Below are 19799 nucleotides of genomic sequence, written 5' to 3' on the forward strand. Positions count from 1 at the left end.
TCAGAGGAAAAAAAATGTAATTTCCAGATCCTTAAAATCTTATGACTTAAGTCTTGTTGATTTCTCATTTTTCCCGTCATCTGTCCCTTTATTTGTAGAATGGAGATAATGCTAGCACATACTGTATAAAATCATTGTTAAGAATTAAACAAGTTAATATACATATTGCTTAATGTCAATGATGTTAGTTTTGCTGTTGTTGTTTTATTATTATTGGGGACTCTACCAAGGGTATTGTGACAATTTCATGACTTTGAATATAATTTTGACTGCTCAGTGCAAACAGAAAACAAAATGGTCCCATTGAAGTGTCTCTTTTTTATGTGTCTGGCTTTTACATACATTGTTTTGGTAAGAAAATTATTTCCTGCAGTGATATCACTTACTTACATTTTGGTCTGTTTACACAGACCCTCTTCCCAACAGTTTTATTTATTATTTATTTATACATTTATTTATTTATTATTAACATACAATGTATTATTTGTTTCAGGGGTATTCCTAACGGTTTTAAAGCAACAATGTGTAATAGAACAATTAGGTATTTTGTTTACAAGATACTGTGTAACAGCCTGGGCTGATTCTTTTTCCTACCAAAACTTACCGATGTTCCTTAAAGTCCACTCCTTAGCTGGTTAAATACTATGCTTTTTCTATTCAACGTACATCCATTGGGTTCCTCTTTGTGCCAGGATTTGTGTCCACCTTGTTATAAAAGATAATCTTTCCATGTTCAATCTTTTGCGCTTTCTGTAACTTAGTGCTTCCATAAATTTGCAGATGTTTGATTTGTTCTAGCACTTAGGTTTTTTCTTTAGCTGAATACTAAATAGCCCAAAGAAGAATAACTCTATGTATGCATTTACTTCCTTCCCTTTTTCTCCTTTTGAGGAAGTAGACCCCTTTTCAGCTTTTGCCTCATTTTAGGAAATCTTTGTCAATTCCTCCACATCCTCTATCCCAACTAATGTGTTAAAGTCTAAGCGCAGAACAATGAAATTCTGTTCTCAGGATGAAGGCACTATGTCTGGAGCATGGGTGGCTTGAAAAGGCAAAGGAGAATGAGGGAATTCGTGCTTGGGGTGGAAAGATCGTATACTCACAAGCAAAACTGTTGGAAGAATTTCTTACCTTGAAAATGTCTTGGGATGAGAGAAGATATGATCCACTTTCCCTCTGGGCTCATAGTCATGTTTGCAGTAGTGGATGTAGCACTGACAAGGGTGATAGCCGAGATCTTATGATGATTCTGCTCCAAGACCTGGCCGTTGAAATGAATGGAAAACAGCTCTGGCCCAGAACTCATTCCAATCAGATGCCAGCTAATGTGGTCATGGGCACAAACTGTGATATCTGAGAGGGAGAGGTGGGGGGTACAACAGGCAGTCAGCGCTCTGTAATAAACAATTCACTCACCAGATACATACTGAGCACCTGCTGTGCATCAGCTATTGTTTCTGGGGGTACAGACCCTCTAGCTGTGCCTCCTGCCCTGGCAGAGTAGACATCTGAGTGTTGGGCAAACAAGCAGTCACAGCTCACGGCAATGAGTGGTGCTCGAGAGCTAACAACAGAGCCTGGAGATGAGCAAAGTTAGTTCAGAAACACAAGGATCGATTGCTAAGGGATTAGGCCAAGGAGGGAACCAAGTAGGTCACCAATCATCCTGGTCTATGTGGGACTGAGGAGTTTCCCAGGGCGCAGTATTTTCAGTGTTGAAACTGGGGAAGCCGTCTGAGAGCCTGGGCAGTTGGTCACTCTATAATCAATTTGCACTCAGCCAGAAGGCGTCACCGGAGCCTCCTGAGTTCAGGGGTCTAATCAGGTCTAATCAGGTAAGGCTGAGTTCAGGGGCCTAATCGGGTCTAATCAGGTAAGGCTGAGTTCAGGGGCCTAATCGGGTCTAATCAGGTAAGGCTGAGTTCAGGGGTCTAATCCTCTCAGCTGGACAGAGGTCAGAGCTCTGCCTACGGGAAAGATGTGAAGAGGCTTTAGGAGTTCTTGATCGCTTCTTTAACCACTTGTTGATCGTTTAAATGACAATGCAGTGAATTACTCTGTGGGGCATAGACTCTCCTTAAATGCAATGGGCAAATTTTCATTATGCCCAGCCACGAGGAGCATTTTATGGATAAAGTAATGGAAACAGAATAAAAGCTGAGTTTCGTTCCTTCTTTGTGCTCACGGTAACTGGGAAAATGCTAATGTGCTCGGTGGGAGATTCCAACCCTAGCTCCCATCCTTGGCTTGGGTTTTGAATTTCAGATTCATAACCCCTAGATACTACACTATGGAGCTGAGAATCAGTCCCTTACCTACAGAGAGGCTGAGGGGCTTGTATTTTTTAGGAGAGCACTGTAACCTGGCGGGCATTCCTAAATCACGGGTGAGAACAAGAAGCCAGAACCTGCGAGCAAGAAGCTAGAAGGCAGGAGGCTTTGACGAAAGTGTTTACGTACTCCAAAGAAATTCTTACACTGAATTAAGCATTTAACATATCTGTATTAGCATTTGTCATATTTACTTAATTTACCTTTTGCTCCATGAGGCAACTGTGAAGCATTAACTTTTCTGTTTCTACTAATGACAGCCCCTATCCTGCCTCTCTTAAGTCCCAACTTCTCTTTTTGACTATAAATTCAAAAACTCTATGACCTGATCAGGTTATTAACTTTTTGCATAGGACTTGCTTTTGTATGACTTCTATACATTTACAGAAATGTAAAACGTAAATACAGAAATTACAGAAACGATTCACTCTGCCAGGACACAGATACAATGTGTCTCTGACCACTCCCCTCTAAGGATTATAGCACTGGCAGTGTCTTTTATATGTAAGAAACTTCCTAACAATCTCTGCCCAAGGATGGATGGCTAATCCGTTTTTGTAAATAGGCACATTGAGGCAATGAACTATCAAGGACCACACCAAGCTAGAGATGTGAGCAAGGCTTGACTCCGATCTCCTAAGACATACATCAATTGACAAAGTTTTGGGGACTCTGAGTAACAAGCAGAGTCATCTGAGTACATCTGTAATAAACCAGGTGGGAAGGGAGAGCCAAGTGAAATAGAATACAATTTAAAAATGAAGTCCAGATCTCAACCTTGGACAAGTTTTGTCTTTAGGAAGTAAGCCAGTTGCAGTTGTCAAATACAGAGAATGGTCTCTGAGAAGCTTAGTGTTCTGAAGTATGAAATTATTTAATAAAATAATGTTTTCATTTTTCCATTCTTTTTCCTCAGGGTGTTTGGTTCTAAGACATTTCTATCAGAGAGATGGAAGAAGAAGTCTGGATGGGAGTCAGTTTTGTTGTTTTTCTTTCACTTTTTTAAAAGGTTTTATTTATTTATTTATTTATTTATTTATTTGTCAGAGAGCGAGCACGCACGCATGAGCAGGCAGAGTGGCAGGCAGAGGCGGAGAGAGAAGCAGGCTCCCTGATGCGGGGCTCGATCCCAGACCTTGGGATCATGACCTGAGCCGAAGGCAGATGCTTAACCAACTGAGCCACCCAGGAGCCCCTGTTTTTCTTTCTCTTAACAGTTGCTATGATTTTGCTTTTCCACAAGAGTCTCCATGAAAACGGAGAGTGAACGTCCTACACGTCATTGGGCATTACTCATCCATCGCCTTTTGAAACGCTCCTAGTATTTTTGTATGTGGCGTATTTCTCCTGATCTACTCATCCCCACTCCTTGCATTCTTTCTGTTGATGCTTCCTGCTAGGGATCGACCTTGAATTTGTATTCTGTAGGGCTTTCTCTGTGGAGGAAGGCATGGTCATCATGCAGAGGAACCACAGAACTCACTGAATGCTGAGCTTGTATCTTGGAGGTCTTCCTAGAGGCACAGGGCAAGGTGGAACCTGCTCACATCCCTACATCCCATACATAAGCTGCACACTCTTTCTCTGTAGAAGGCTGATGAATCGCTGACCTCTGAAACCAATAATACTTTACATGTTAATTGAATTTAAATAAAAATTTTTGAAAAGAAAAAAGAAATAATTTCTCCATATATGCATCTTTTCTCAAAATAATATTTTGACAAGTGAACAGCCATGAATTTGGCAAATGATAACATATCCTCTTCTGAAGAATGTTCTAGAAATGCTTTCCTGGATCTCTTCTCACGGCCGCTCATGAATCAAGAGTCCAAGTAGGGCAGCATCTGTACGTGTGCTCCGTCTGCATATTTGACCCCTGAAATACTTAAGTCGCCCTCCTGGGGGGCTACTGTTACCCTTTCAGACACCATTAGTTCAAAGTCTGGAGCTGCATGTCCAAGATGGTTGTTGCTTGCTGAACATGGAATGAGGTGTGCTATCAGCATAAAGTGTGCTGAATTTCAGAGATTTAGTATAAAGAGGAAGAATGTAAACTATCTCACTAATAACTGTTTATATTGACCCTAAGTTAAAATGATAACAATTTGGATATATTGGGTCAAATAAAATAGTGTCAACATAAAAAAAAAACCCAAGGGCGCCTGGGTGGCTCAGTGGGTTAAGCCTCTGCCTTCGGCTCAGGTCATGATCTCAGGGTCCTGGGATGGAGCCCTGCATCGGGCTCTCTGCTTGGCAGAGAGCCTGCTTTCCCCCTCTCTCTCCGCCTGCCTCTCTGCCTACTTGTGGTCTCTGTCTGCCAAATAAATAAATAAAATCTTTAAAAAAAAAAAAAAAGCCCAAACCCAAAACAAAACAAAGAACAGATGATGGGATCTTGAGAACGACTTAAGTAGATTATGTTATCTTTCTGACCGGGAGTTGAAAAACAGTGTGTATGGGGGCGCTGGGTGGCTCAGTGGGTTAAAGCCTCTGCCTTCAGCTCAGGTCATGATCCCAGCATCCTAGGGTAGAGCCCTACATCGGGCTTCCTGCTCAGCAGGAAGCCTGTTCCCCCGCCCCCTCTGCCTGCCTCTCTGCCTACTTGGGATCTCTGTCTGTCAAATAAATAAAAATCTTTAAAAAAAGAAAAGAAAAATAGCGTGTATGAGTTTGGTCAACTTCTGTAGGACTTCAAGGAACGCAATGGACCAAAGGCACGGATGACACCGCTGTGGCTGGATGGCATCCGGCCACATGTTACCTGGCATTGTTCCGTTCACATAGCCATTGACTGTGTACATTAAAGACGATGACGGGCTCCAGCTCTTGCTTTCGTCAAACACAGCAAACATCAGCACGTGTTGTTTGTCAAACATCTTCTGAACCCCGTCGTCAGTGAGGGCGCCTAAGAAAGAAAGGACGTACTTTTTAATAGCATCCCAGACGAAGACTCTCACTAGGTACTCAAGACAGCAAAAAACTTAAGGCAAACAGTCAGTCATGATGATAACTTTAAGAAGTTCTTATTTTAAAAAATAGCATCTTGGGGCCCCTGGGTAACTCAGTTGATTAAGCAGCTGACTCCTGATTTCGGCTCAGGTCAGGATCTCAGGGTCCGGAGATCGAGCCCTGCATTGGGCCCCACACTCGACACAGAGTCTGCTTGAGATTCTCCCCGCTCTGTCTGCCCCTCCCCCAACTCACATGCACACACACACTCTCTCTCTCTGAAAGAAATAAATAAATAGATACCTATTTATTTATTTATTAGTCTTTATTTATTTATTTGACAGGCAGAGAGAGCACAGGCAGGGGGAGGAGTGGGAGAGGGAGAAGCAGGCTTCCCACTGAGCAGGGAGCCCGATGAGAGGCTCAAACTCAAGACCCTGGGATTACACCCTGAGCTGGAGGCAGATGTTTAACTGACTGAGCCACCCAGGTGCCCCAACAAATAAATCTTTAAAAAAATAGCATCTTTATCAAGTAATAGTGATTGGGGGCTTACTAAAATCCTAGTGCCACAGTAAGGATTTTCTCTGACATCTAATAGCCTTGAGGAATGGGATTTAGAGGTAAACTTGACCAGGCACAAAGAAAACACATGTGGTGATGGTCAGGGCTTTAGTGAAAGTACTCATTTTCTCGAGTGTCAAGAGGCCAATAAACAGGGACTTCAGCTCAGCAGGCAAGGCACCCTCCAAGTCTCACACAGCCACCTTGCTTGTACGTGTGACGCAGTGTTAGAGAATTTATGGAGGTCGAGATTAGTTCATTCTGTCAGCTGAGAAAGGCAGCTGACAGTAAATGAAAGTAAAATGAAGTAAGAGCTTTTTATAAATTTGAATTTTTTTCAGCACCACCACAGTATTTTTATATACCAGGCAATGAAAATGTGTATTTGTGCAGTGAGTAAATGAATTAGGAATGTGTGTATGTGCGTATGTATGGACAGGGGGCGGGTCTATCACATCATTTCCCACAGAGTAGTTTATTGTGGTTATGTTTTTAATTAACATATAGTGTACTATTTGCTTTAGGGATACAGGTCTGTGAATCGTCAGGCTTACACGTCACAGCACTCACCGTAGCACATACCCTCCCCAATGTCCATCCCCCAGCCACCCATCCCTATTCCCCCACTCCCCAGCAACCCTCAGTTTGTTCCCTGAGATTAAGAGTCTTTTGTGGTTTGTCTCCCTCTCTGGTTTTGTCTTGTCTCATTTTTCCCTCCCTTCCCCTATGATCCTCTGTCTTGTTTCTCAAATTCCTCATATCAGTGAGATCATATAATTCTCTTTCTTTGATTCACTTATTTTGCTCAGCATAATACCCTCTAGTTCCATCCATGTCGCTGCAAATGGCAAGGTTTCATCTTTTTGATGGCTTCATAGTATTCCATTGTGTGTATATATACCATATCTTCTTTATCCATTCATCTGTTGATGGACATCTAGGTTCTTTCCATAGTTTGACTATTGTGGACATTGCTGCTCTAAACATTTGGGTGCACGTGCCCCTTTGGATACCTGTATTTGTATCTTTAGGGTAAATACCAGTAGTGCGATTGCTGGGTCATATGTTAAAGTTCTTTCCAAGTACTCTCAGCAATATATAGGATGTATACTTTCAAAAAGACTTGGCCTTGAGGTAAATGTTAGAGATCTTATGGACTGGTATCAGAACATACTCTCAGACAGGGATTTACTTGGGAGAGTCTCCCAGGACTGAGAAAAAGGAAGGATTAGAAGAAACAGGAATATTCCAGCCCTCAAATACCAATGTGAAGCAAGGATCTGGTTTCTGTGCTTCTCCCTTTGATTTACAGAAATGTTCCAAGATTCCTCCAATCCTCATTTCATTATAGTATACCTTACCATTTCAATCTTAGTTGTTGCTCTCTCTCTCTTTTTTTTCCTTACCTTTCTTACAAATGAGCAGAGGTCCAATCAGCCCAGAGTTGAAGTCCTGTATCAAATTTTCATAGGAGTAATAGATGTGTGTAAGGCATGGAGGGTCATCGTGTGTGGGTCCGCTGTCCTCACTGATCTTCCACTCGTACGTATATTCCTGGCCCGGAGCTATGGCATCATCCATCTTCTCCACCAGGAATGTGTGGTCAGAGTAAGAAGCACCTGGAGAAGAAGAGCCATGAAAACACCTGGACAGTCACTGAGGACAACTTTTTATCATCCTCAAATCTGGGGGAACATAACATCTCTATAGAGGTATATATGCCTTTCAATAGTGAACTTTCATTATTTGGAAAAATTCACATATACCCACTTCTATGTCTATGCAATTATAAGGGCTTTGGTCTATGGTGATTTGGAGTGAATCAGAAAGCTACTTGTATATTTGATAAGGTTTAGAAAGTTAATTTTCTAGGGTATCTAAATGATTAGTATTTAGGTATCATCAGAGAGTTGAATCACTGTTGATCAGAAAATCACCTCAAAAAAAAAAAAAAAAAAAGAAAAAAAGAAAATCACCTCAAGATAGGAGAATGGGTTTTATTTCTATTTTCTCTATAGTGCTTGACAAGATCTCTTTCATTTAATTGCCTGTTAGCATTGGATGTGAGTACACTCAGAGCTTTTTCTATGTTGTTTTGTTTTTCTTCTGTATTTCATATCTTCTTTCCCACCTCTGACAACCCCAGCCCTATTTTTTCACTTTACCACCCCCCCCACCTTGTGATCACCCCAACGATCCCCAGAGCCTTGGAGTCCAGCTCCCTTATGCCATCTGGTCGCTACTGTGATTATGAAATGTGTCTACCATGCGATGTTTAGATGTCCTCCTCCCATCCCCTGCGTGTCTGAAGACCCACCGTTAACAGTCCCACATATACTCTGGCTGTCCTGACTGGTGGGAGACGAGGAGGATGTAGAAGTTGGTCTTCCTTAGTGAAGAGAGGGAATTGAGATGTGGAAGATGGAGAGAAAAGACTTGGATGGAACTTCAACAACAAGAGGAAGATGTGGCTAGAGATGGAGCAAGTGAGGTCAGGAAGGGAGAGGTCAGTGTCATGGACAGCAAATGTGTGAGCCATGCCTCGTTTAATCAGGCGAGTTTCACGGTCATCAGCTGGTGCAGGAATTTCTCTTGGGGATGCATTTACCTTCTGTTTGGTACAACAGCTTGATAAATTTGACGTCAAAGGGGAGACCATCAGAGTGGAGACATGGGCAGACAAAAAGGATTGGATAAAAGGGCTCAGATGTTTTACACGGATGGTGTGAAGGGTTTGCGGAAACCATTCTTACTGAAGTGATTGTGCTTTTTTAAAACAAATGATTAATTTCTCACTCCTACTCTCTTTTCCTGTTCCTTTTCTTCTCTATTCTTCCCCCTTCCTCTCTTTTTCTGCCTCCCCCCTCTCTTCCTTTCATCATCTTTATTGAGGTTACGTACAATAAAATCCACCAGTGTTAAGTACAATGCTTGCTGCATTTTGACAGATGTGCACAGTGGAATGGCCACCGTCATAATGAAGGCACAGAACAGTTTCATCGCTCTGGGAAGTTGCCTTGTGCCATTTCCAGTTAGAACCTTCCCCTGCTCTCTGGGCCAGCAGCTCCCGATCTGCTGTCTGTCACTACTTTCCTCTGTCCTCTGAGGTCATGGAAGCGGAACAATATATTATATACCCTCTTGTGTTACTCATGTTAGTGCGGTGTATCTTTTTCCATCTTCTGCCTTTTCCTGTCCTTGTCTTTAAAGTGGATTTCTCAAATTCAGCATATAGTAAGGTAATTCTTTTAATCCGGGTTTACAATCTCTTAGTTGCAGTGTTCTTTCCGTTTGCTTATAATATAATCACTGATATGGCTGAGTTTAAATCTACCGTCTTCCTCTTGTTTTCTATTTATCCATCTGGTCTTTATTCCTTTTTCTTTTCTTTCTTGCTTTCTTTTAGATTAATCGAGTATCTCTTTTTATCTCCACTATTATTTTATTAGTTTTTCTTTGTTTTATTAGTGGTGACTTCGGTTTACAATATATGACTTTAACTTATCAGAGTCTACCTTCAAATAATATGATGCCATTTCACTTGTAAGACACTTGCAATAGTATATTTCCATCTCTCCTGGTCTTTGTGCTACTGTTTATCATGCATACAGTTTACTTCTGCATATATACTACACCCCTAATAAATTATTGTTATTTTTGCTTTGAAGTTTAGATGATTGTCTTTTCAACAGATTAAAAATGAGGAAAAACTTTCTCTATGTTTACCCATTTCTGAAGCCTTTTATTCCTTCTTGTGGATCCAAACAGTCTTTTAATATCATTTTTTTTCCTGACTACAAGACTTCCTTTCATGTGTTTTTCTGGACTGCAAGTGGGAAATTACTTCTTATTTCTATGCTTGAGACAGTCTTTCTTTTTTCTTCATTTTAAATGGATATTTGTGGTACAGAATCCTAAGGGGACAAAATGCCCTCCCCCACTGCACACCAGTACTTTAAAGATATCCCTAATTATCTCCTGGCTTGCATTGTTTCCACTGATGTCTGCTGTCACTCTTATTTTCATTTCTGGGTCTTTTCTTTTTTCTTTTCTTTTTTTTTTTTGGTCTGACAACTTTTAACATTTTCTCTTCATCACAGTCTTTAGTAACTCAATCATGGTGTGCTTTGGTATGGGTTTTCTTCATGTTCCTTCTTCTTGGTTTTGTCAAACAGTTGTAGGTTTATAGCCGTTATCACATTTGGAAAATTTTCAGCTTTGATGTCTTCAAATATTTCTTCTGTTCCTCCCCATTCTAGGATTCCAATTACACATATGTGACATCGCTGGATATCGTCCCATAGAATACCAATGTCTTGTTCATTTTGTTCAGTCTCTCTTATCTTCATGATTCATCTGGGTAGTTTCCATCGTTATGTATAATATCCGCTGTTAAGCTCATCTGGTGTCCTCCCCGTTGCAGCCGTTATATTCATCTGTAGAGTTTCCATTTGTGTGTTCTCATGTCTTCCATCTCTGTCCTCATCATGCTCTGAACATAAGGAGAATATTGATAATAGCTGTCTGAATGTCTTTGCCGGCCAGGTCTATCATTTATCTCTGGGTCTGTTTCTATTGATTAAGTTTTTTCTTGGCTACGGGTAGTACATTTCCTGCTCCTTCTAATGCTTGTTAACTTTTATGAGCATTGTGAGTTTTACATATTGGTTTCTGGATTTTGTTGCATTCTTGTAACTAATATGTTACACTTGCACACAGTGAAGAGATGTGGAATTGATTGGATACTTTCAAGTCTTGTTTTTAAAGTTTTGTCACCTTCTGAGTAGTCTGCAGTCTGGACTAATTTTATCCAATTTCTGTGCCTTCTGTTGACTTACCTCTACTCAATGCCTGCTTGTTAGGTCTTTCCTCATTTATTGATGGGAACATAAACTATTTCTCTGTGTGTGGTCCAGGGACTGTTCTGCCTGTTTCTTTCTGGAGGTATTTTCCATACTTTCAATACTCTTCTCTGTGTAGATTCTTAAGAACTCCTTCTCTGTGTCTGAAGCATCCTCTTGAGGATTCCATCCTGCAAACCCAGCCACTTTGGCCTACCAAAAGTCTAAACTCTGTTTCTTTAACTCAAAGGACTATTGAATTCTGCTTGGATTCACCCTCATCGTGCTGTCCTGGAAACTCTCTCCATGCAGTGAGCCTGGGTACACACAGACCCACTTCATTTGTTATTCTCCTCCCATGGAGCATTCCCTTGCATCATCTGTAGTTCAGTGTATGAAAACTGCTATTTCATATGTTTTGTCTGTATGTCTGTCTCATTGTTAAGCAAAAGGGTAGATACGATCCCTCATTTCCAGAAGCCAAAGCTGAGCTGCTGAATTCCTATACAGATTATTTCATTTTGCAGAATATTAGCTACTGTTGCAGCTAACTGCACATTATCAGGACGAGTCTGGTCTACTCACACTCATGTGAGCTTGCACAGCATCAGCATGTTTGGGCTCTCCAGATGGGAGTGTGAAATAAGGCACAAGCTTCCACCATCAACGAGGCATTTGGGCACAGCAGCAACATGCATCATGTACTGCATGGGGTTCTGAGCATGGAAGCCATAAGACAGAAGAGTTGAGTAGATATATCTAGATTCACTGACATATCTTCATCGGACAGAGCATCTTCTTTATATGAATGGGAATGAATACAACCAAACTTGAAATAACATGATAGTCGTAATATCAGCCTTACAGATAGGAAACAAAGATGGACTTTAATGCTCTTAGAAGCTGATGATTTATTGATGGTGATTTCACTGATGGCATATGGAAAAGAATACTAGTTATGGCTGGACCATAAAATCTTGACAGGAGACTGAGTCTGGTTACTATTTGCTCAACACTAATCCAGCTGTACTGATTCATTCGACAAAACTTTCAAGAACATTGCTTTACCCATAAGATAAAGTCCAAGTTTGTTACCATGGCAGCTGAAGTCATTTATGAATTTTCCCAGTCTACCTATCCAGTGTCATCTCCTTCCATACCCCTAAGCTGTGCACATTTTGTACTCCAACAGCTACCTACTACCTCCAAGTTTGCACTCTTCTCTGTGTCTCTAATGCCATCATCCTAGGATAAAACTAGACTCCAGAATTAGCCTATTAACTGGTCACTGGGATTCTGGTACAAGACTACCCTCCCAATCAATTTCCCAACTTTTATACAGAATGATGCCTTTAGACTTTGGATCTTACTTTGCCATACTCCTGTTTAAAATCCTAACCACAGCTTCTTCTTTCACAAAATTCTTAACATGGACCACAAGTCCATATGTGATCTACCCCACTTCTCTCTCCATTCTCATTGCGTATGACTTTTCCCCTTGATACTATGTAACACTCTCTTGGGCCACCTTTTAGTTCCCCAAACAAGCCAAGCTCCGTCCAACCTCAGGTCTTTGCAGATAGCACTGCCTTGGCCTGGAGTGTTCTCCCTCTTTGTCTTTCTTTTGGGTAAATATGTGCTCATCCTTTAGATGTCACCTTAAATACAAGCTTACCCCTTTCCTGATCTCTAATTGTGCTACCTATTTTTTCTTTTACAGAACCTGTGATAATTTATAATTAAGTATGTGTGGCATTGGATGATTTAGTTCATTTTCTCCTACTAAATAATAGCAATTTACATCATGCACATTTCTGTCACCAGAAAGTGAGCAACTCAAAGGCAGGTGCTGGTTTATATTTGGCTAATATCTCTGGTACATTTCACAGTGCCTGGCATGGAGAAGGTGCTCACCGAGTATATGCTGAATTTCTAAGATTTAAGATCCTATGGGCTAGAATCAAGGTTATCATGTCTTAGCTCCCAGGTGATTAGGAATGCATGGTATTACAACAAATTACATGCCAACATTAACATTATGGAGATACTATATAAGAATCTGAGTTGCTGTCTTTTCTTAAACAACAACAACAACAACACTAAAATGTTGTTCTTGTGACCAAATTTCTGCATAGAATTTGCTGCCCTGAATCCTGGCTACCTCCTTTAGATAAGACAATGACTCTGTGGTCCCCAGTCCCTAAAGGACATATTTTTTCATTGACTTAGCCTCCTCAATGCTGTAGGCATCTGTGTTGTGACTCTTGTGCTAGTGAAAAGCTTAACATGGGATTACACTGTATCTTTTTTTTTTGCCCTCAAAGATAGCTTGACATTGATAACCAAATCGACTATGGGCTGAAATTTCACTCAGATGATGAAAAGGATCTGAATATTAAAAAAGAATCTGGGGGCACCTGGGTGGTTCAGTGGCTTAAGTGGCTACCTTTGACTCAGGTCATGATTCCAGCGTCCAGGGATGGAGCCCCTCATCAGGCTCCCTTCTCAGTGGGGTGTCTGCTTCCCCCTCTCCTCTGCCTGCCACTCTGCCTGCCTGTGCTCTCATTCTGTCAAATAAATTAATAAAATCTTTAAAGAAGTAAAAAAGGGTGTGAATATTAAGGTGTAGAGAAATTTTTCAAAAAATATTTTATTTATTTATTTGACAGAGAGAGACACAGCAAGAGAAGGAACACAAGCAGGGGGTGGGAGATCATGACCTGAGCCAAAGGCAGCCGCATAACGACTGGGCCATCCAGGTGCCCCCAGGAGTTGAGAAATTTTTAAAAGTTTGAACAATTTCCTGACAGTAATAATATTATTTCAGTCTAAATGAAAAAGAAAAAAAGAGTGTATAAGGAAGAGTCTCTGCTAATAAACAGGAAGGATAATCTCTGGGAAGTTACAAAATAATTCTAGAAGCAAAGGACAAACAGGTCTGATAAGGAGAGTTGCCCTCTTGTCTACTGACTGGACCTGGCATGGCAAGTTGTTGACTAGAGCTAACTCCAACCAAGCACGATGGCCCTTATTCAATGTTCCTGATTCTTGGCCTCATGAAGTTAGAAAATGGTGTTTCTGGACATGATGCGTCTACTGTTCCAGCTGTTAAAGCCTCACAGGAAATTCCTATGGTAGAAAGTGGCATTCTTTCCATTGCCTTCAGAAGCTCTCAAAAGGACAAAAAGTGGGACGCCTGGGTGGCTCAGTTGGTTAAGCAGCTGCCTTCGGCTCAGGTCATGATCCCAGCGTCCTGGGATCGAGTCCCACATCGGGCTCCTTGCTCAGCGGGAGCCTGCTTCTCCCTCTGCCTCTGCCTGCCATTCTGTCTGCTTGTGCTTGCTCTCTCTCCCTCTCTGACAAATAAATAAAAAATCTTTAAAAAAAAAAAAAAAAGGACAAAAAGTGATATTCTTTGTAGACCGAGAGGTAACTTCTGAAGTCCTTCCTCTCTTTCTCTGGATAAATGCATGCGCATCCTTCAGACATCAGCCTAAATGCAGTTCACCCATTCCCTGGTGAATATTACATGTATTTATGAATACAGTTAGACGTAAATATCATACATACACATTTTTAATTGAATATTTATGAGATTATATAATTAATGATACTTTCTCTCACTGGATTGTGAGAGAGTCCAGAATTGAAATTTCTTGGTTGAATCACTTATTGCCTCTGTGAATTTGGGAGTTTCTTTAAACTCCCTTTTAGCCTCACTTTTCTTGTTTATAACAATATAATGTTTTCTCTAGCAATAATATGATCATTCTTGATGGGTAATGAGGACTAAAAACATATGTAAAATGTCTGGCTCCTGACCAATGCTGTGGCGGCCTGTCGCAATACATTTTAGTATGTTGACTATTTTCTTTCTCAGCCAATTTGCAACTGATACAACCTCTCTCCTTTGTGCTGTACTTCTGATAAGGTGTATCTAAGTGCCCTTGAGTTCTGTCAACACGTGTGAGAAAGATTAGAGGTGGTGACTTATCTACTCTAAAAGTGGCAAAAACTGGTAATAAGATTGCTCATAATCACTAGCAAAATTAATAAATTTCAGATCAAAGGGGAAACAATGTGTAGGCTCTACTCTTTAATCCACTCCTCAGTCCCTCAGTCCAGAAATCATCATCATCATCGCCATGATCATGTTCCGGGCTGAGGGTGGTTCCCGGACACAAATACAAAGAAGTCTGTAAGACCTGAGGGGCTCACAGCCCAGTTAACAGGAGGGTACATGCTGGTGTCTTGGTTGTGACTGGTTTCCCCTCTAGATTTCTTTTAGGGCCACTTCAGTGGAGAAGCCACAATTAGAACACATTGTGCATCATAATATGAACCAAACAATATCAATATCTAAGAATCACCCTAAAAGACTTTAACACATTGTAGATATAGCAATGTGACTGATTTTTGAATGCTATCAAATTTATTTTTAAATGATCAGGGTTTCATATTCAGTTTCATTTGAACAAAGAATGGTTTTTAAGTGTCTGTCTGGTTGACCAAAGTAAATTACTGAGAATTTCATATTCATTTGACATGAATAAGAATATGAAGTTACATACAAGATAAACTTAAAATAATTGAATGAGGGCGCCTGGGTGGCTCAGTGGGTTAAGCCTCTGCCTTCGGCTCAGGTCATGATCTCAGGGTTCTGGGATCGAGCCCCGCATCGGGCTCTCTGCTCAGCAAGGAGCCTGCTTCCCCCTCTCTCTCTGCCTGCTTCTCTGCCTACTTGTGATCTCTGTCAAATAAATACATAAAATATTTAAAAATAAAATAATTGAATGAATGGTTTTGATTATGTTCACCATACATCTTAAAAGGTGGATAATGAGCATCTTGAAAGAAATAGTGAACAAATGTGCATGGGGAAAGATTCTCTAATTATGCTGAGTGAGGATTACTTATGAAGTAATCTTGGGATAATTTAATCAGTGTTTTTATTCTTTTAACTTCAAAGTATTTTATCCTACATTTAGTCTAGAATAAAAGAGGCATGTGGTAGCTTTGATTTCACAACCTACGTAATATGAAGCATGAAATACAAGCAGCTACTTAAAGGAAGCATTTATGAAACACATTTTTGGTGAATCTGACTTTGACTTTGTAATCGAAATAAAAGTTTAAGCTCTTAACTGAAGAGGGGAGAAACAGACAGGAAAGACTACTGTGCTAGAGCACAAGAAGTCCCTGTTCAGCTTTGTGAGAGAATGAATTCTTCACACCAAGGTAACCCTTCGTTTTATATTTACTCAAGTTTGTTCACTGCCTGCTCTGCCCATAGTCAGTGTTGCAATTTGTTTACTGATCATGATGAACCAATTATTAGCCAAAAGGTTCTCAGTATTTTTTTTTTTTTAATGTAAAATGCTACGCATAAGCTTTGGGAAAGTGAAGTTACATAAAGACCCACTTCGGTTACCCACTAGGGTGCTCATTCCTGAGATCCTCATTTTTTAACAACTCATTTTTTTTTAAACAACCCTTTTCCTCTCCATTTAATTAACTTAGGGTGTACATCAGTGTACATTCAAAGACTAGGAGCCTTCTTTCAGAAGCTGTAATTTATTTAACGGGCAAAGTAGAATGCCGATGTTTTCTAAGGAAACGGATTCCACTGCATGGGGAGTGCAAGTCTCTCTTGAAGGGGAGTTCACATTTCTGACATTTATGAGAATTATTATATCAGCCACTACAGTTTGTTTTGGGTATTTATCATATACTCAAAGAAGTGCCAAAATATTCGGATTAAAAGTGAAACACCACTGCCCACATAAGCATTGGAATGTTTTGAAAAAATCCAAAACACTAAGTTTTCATATGGAGAATTTGGCAACACCAAATGTAAAAAAAATATCTGATGGAAAATGCATCCCATCTATCTGTCTGTCTATCATTTCTATTCTGAGTCGGATCACTAGCAGACAGCTAAATATTATAAAACTAATTTTGTGATAAAATACTCATAACGCAACTCACACATTTAAGTGACTACATAAAGCAAGTAAACAAATACTATTAAGATTCACTCTGAAGCAAACTTTTAAAGTTAATTGACCAAAACAGCTACAGAAATCGTACTGAAGAACAAAAGTTGCTCAACAGTGCATATTAGAAACAGTTCTGTGTGTTCAAGCTAGTTTCTGAAATTTTAGCCTCAAATTGAAACTCTTAGTGATAGAAAGTTTTTAAGGGATCAGGTATAGCTGCAGATATTTTATTTCCTGGTTTCAGAATATATTCCTATCAAACACATGCCTAAAGGAAATGTTCTTGTGAGCATTTTTGCAAATCGTGATTTGTCCGACCCATCAAATGGGTTACTCATCCCTGCCCTAAGTACTAGTGAGGTGTCTCCCAGTCACGCCTGGGGAGCGGTGCAAGTGCGAGTGGTTTGGCGACACTGAGCTACAACCTTGCTTTTGTATCAGGCACTGCCGATTTATGGATGAACGGCCAGTGTGAGACTTTCACTCTGAGTACTGTCTTTCCTGGCCAGAACTCAGATTTCCCACCATCAACGAACTAAAGCATAGCCAAGAATTCAAAAGGCAACACGACTTCTGGCCAACCAAAATAGATATTAAAAAACAATACCCACGAATGAAAGCTCAGGGTCTTTACCGATAGACAGTATCACAGACAATAATTTTCAATTCTGTTTCAAGTCTGCCTACTTAGACTGTACATAATTCTCCCATCCAAGTACTAACCAGGCCCGACCCTGCTTAGCTTCCGAGATCAGACGAGATCGGGCACGTTCAGGGTGGTATGGCCGTAGACTGTACATAATTCTAATATCCGTGGGTATCTGTAGAATCTCACAGTAGATTAGAAATCATGGCTTAGAAAGAGATTGGAGTTTTACTTCTCATCTTCTGTTTTAAAGAGTATGGGAAATATAACATATCTCCAAAGTGTTTAAAAAAAATCTTAGACATTGAAGAAGTAAATTCCAAACTCCCTGGAAAATATAATAATTCAAAATGACTCATTCCTCTGTGCTCTGGATAACTGAGGTTTTCTGTTCAATTTTAGTTCGTTTGGACATCTCAATTCTAAGAGAGAGTTTTATTTTGTTCAAGTACAAGTAAAATGATGCGGACTATCCAAGGCCAGGGACTTCCTTTAATCTAAGCTACTGAGAACAAATTTTAATGCAGTCACGATGACGAGCCACGAAATAACCACACCAACAGCAGGGAACACGGTCATGCATCAACCATGGGGCCAGAACTTGACACATATTATGACTGGTCCCGGCCATAACCTTCGATGGGAGGAATCGCTATGCCCATGTCACAGATGTAAAACTAAAGGCTAGTGGTAAAGAAAGTTGCCCCAAATTGCCCAAATTTAAAGCCAGGTCATTTCTGGCTCTGAAGTCAGCATTCTTTCCATGGCTGTCTTTCCCTTCTAACTGATGAAAATAGGTCAATCTTAAATAGATCGAGTTTGCCTCTCGTTTCCAAAATAAAATTTCACTTTCCCCACTAATCTGTATTTACCTTTCTCGGATTTAGGCAACTAGGGGCAATAATGAGGTGACCAGTGGAAGTGGTGGGAGCATCTTAAACAGTTGCTCACAGACAACTGGCTGGGGGGAGTGCAGGAACAAATAAACAGTAAAGAAAGGGGGATAATGTTGCAAGGTCCGTTCCCTATGCAAACAGCCCAGCTAGAATACAAAGTCCATGAACCTTACCTCCTCCCACATTTGAAATGGAACCTGGATGGGACATTTGGGGGTTCCTCCCTCCGGCATGACATTGCTGAATTCTCGATGTAGTTGTCTGGAAGCCTCATAAGTAGGTTAAATGGCTGTTTGTTATGCCACTGTATGATTTTAGGAATATAGGAGAGATTCCTGCACATTCTGCCTCATTCAGAGTCTTGCCAAATTGGCCCTTAAAGATGTCTGACATTTCAGTTAATGCTCATTGTTCTTCCTCAAGCCAAAGATTAAGGGCTGATGCAAATACTCCAGGGAAGGGTAGTTCATTAACCTATTATCAGTCCTGTATGTGTTAGTTGGAATGAATTCGACTACTAATTTACACAAGAAATAATAAATGTAAAACACACTGTGTAATCCACAAATTACCAGATAAGTAGGTGTGTTATCTGAACACACTTAAAAATTTTAATTGAGATGTAACATAATTTGAATACATTTTAACTGAAAAATCAACTTCACTATCACGTCTAATATCTGTTAAGTGTTCATTATATGCTAGGCCTTATCCAGAGATTTCATGACAACAAACCTATATGAGGTAGTATGATTCTTAGTCTCATTTTACAGACGAGAGAGAGATGAGGCACAGAGAGGTTAGGCAGCTTCTCAAAAGTCACACAGGTAATAAGTGTAAGCCAAGATTTGCACCGAGCAGTCTACTTCCAGAACCTGCACTGTAAACCACTTTCCTACTCAATTGCCCCCCTTCAAAGGTATGACGGCTGGAACATACGGGAGAAAGAAAATTTGTGAGTCATGAAAGGACTGAAGTTATTTAAAAGTGTTATTATACTAATACCTAGTACAATATGGCTACAATTTTCTGATATCAGCTCCTAAGAGAACTCTGCTGTGCTTCTTGTGGTCTGAACATCATCGTGATGGAAATAATCAGAGCAAGGTCATCAACAGTACTTACTGTCCCGTGGCTGATGTGGTCACTTCTGCCACCTTCATCTTTGTGACCTTTGCCGCCGTTGCCATCGTCATCGTCGAGATTTACTGAGGGCTTCCCATGTTCCAGGAATCCTATTTCAGACACTACCTGAACAGTCTCATTTTAATCCTCAAAGCAATCTTATGGGGTGGGTGTAACTCTTCACATTTTATACACGAAAGGACTGAAGCTCAGAGAGGTTATGCTCATAGACCAGAGGTGATGCATCTGGAATTTGAACGTACGTCTGCCTTCAAAGCGTAAGTTCTTACATTTCACTTCGTCTAAAATTGTGATAAGACTTCTACTGCCACCACCACCGCCGCCACCAAATACCACTTACGAAGCACGCTTTCTGTGTCAGGCCACCCGTGCCACACTAGTCCAACGCCACTGTTTCAAACTACAGTTCTTGGGCTACATCCAGCCAG

At 40.5% G+C, this 19799-nt stretch overlaps 1 protein-coding gene across 1 annotated transcript in view; it reads right to left on the minus strand.

Annotated features, from left to right (window-relative positions):
* The window catches only part of LOC111150744 (coagulation factor V), a 57891-nt gene extending 38522 nt beyond the window's left edge, over positions 1 to 19369 (minus strand). Inside the window, exons 1-4 of the mRNA XM_022508323.1 lie at positions 19351 to 19369; positions 7250 to 7462; positions 5092 to 5235; positions 1132 to 1353 (exon numbers count right to left, since the gene is read on the minus strand). Coding sequence (XP_022364031.1) covers positions 1132 to 1353; positions 5092 to 5235; positions 7250 to 7424 — 541 coding nt within the window. The 5' untranslated portion in view covers positions 7425 to 7462; positions 19351 to 19369. The remainder of the gene's footprint in view (positions 1 to 1131; positions 1354 to 5091; positions 5236 to 7249; positions 7463 to 19350) is intronic.
* Between the last annotated feature and the right edge of the window lie 430 nt (positions 19370 to 19799).

This window comes from Enhydra lutris, unplaced genomic scaffold (assembly GCF_002288905.1).
Source record: "Enhydra lutris kenyoni isolate GAN:26980312 unplaced genomic scaffold, ASM228890v2 scaffoldscaffold24, whole genome shotgun sequence".
Classification (NCBI taxonomy): Eukaryota; Metazoa; Chordata; class Mammalia; order Carnivora; family Mustelidae; genus Enhydra; species Enhydra lutris.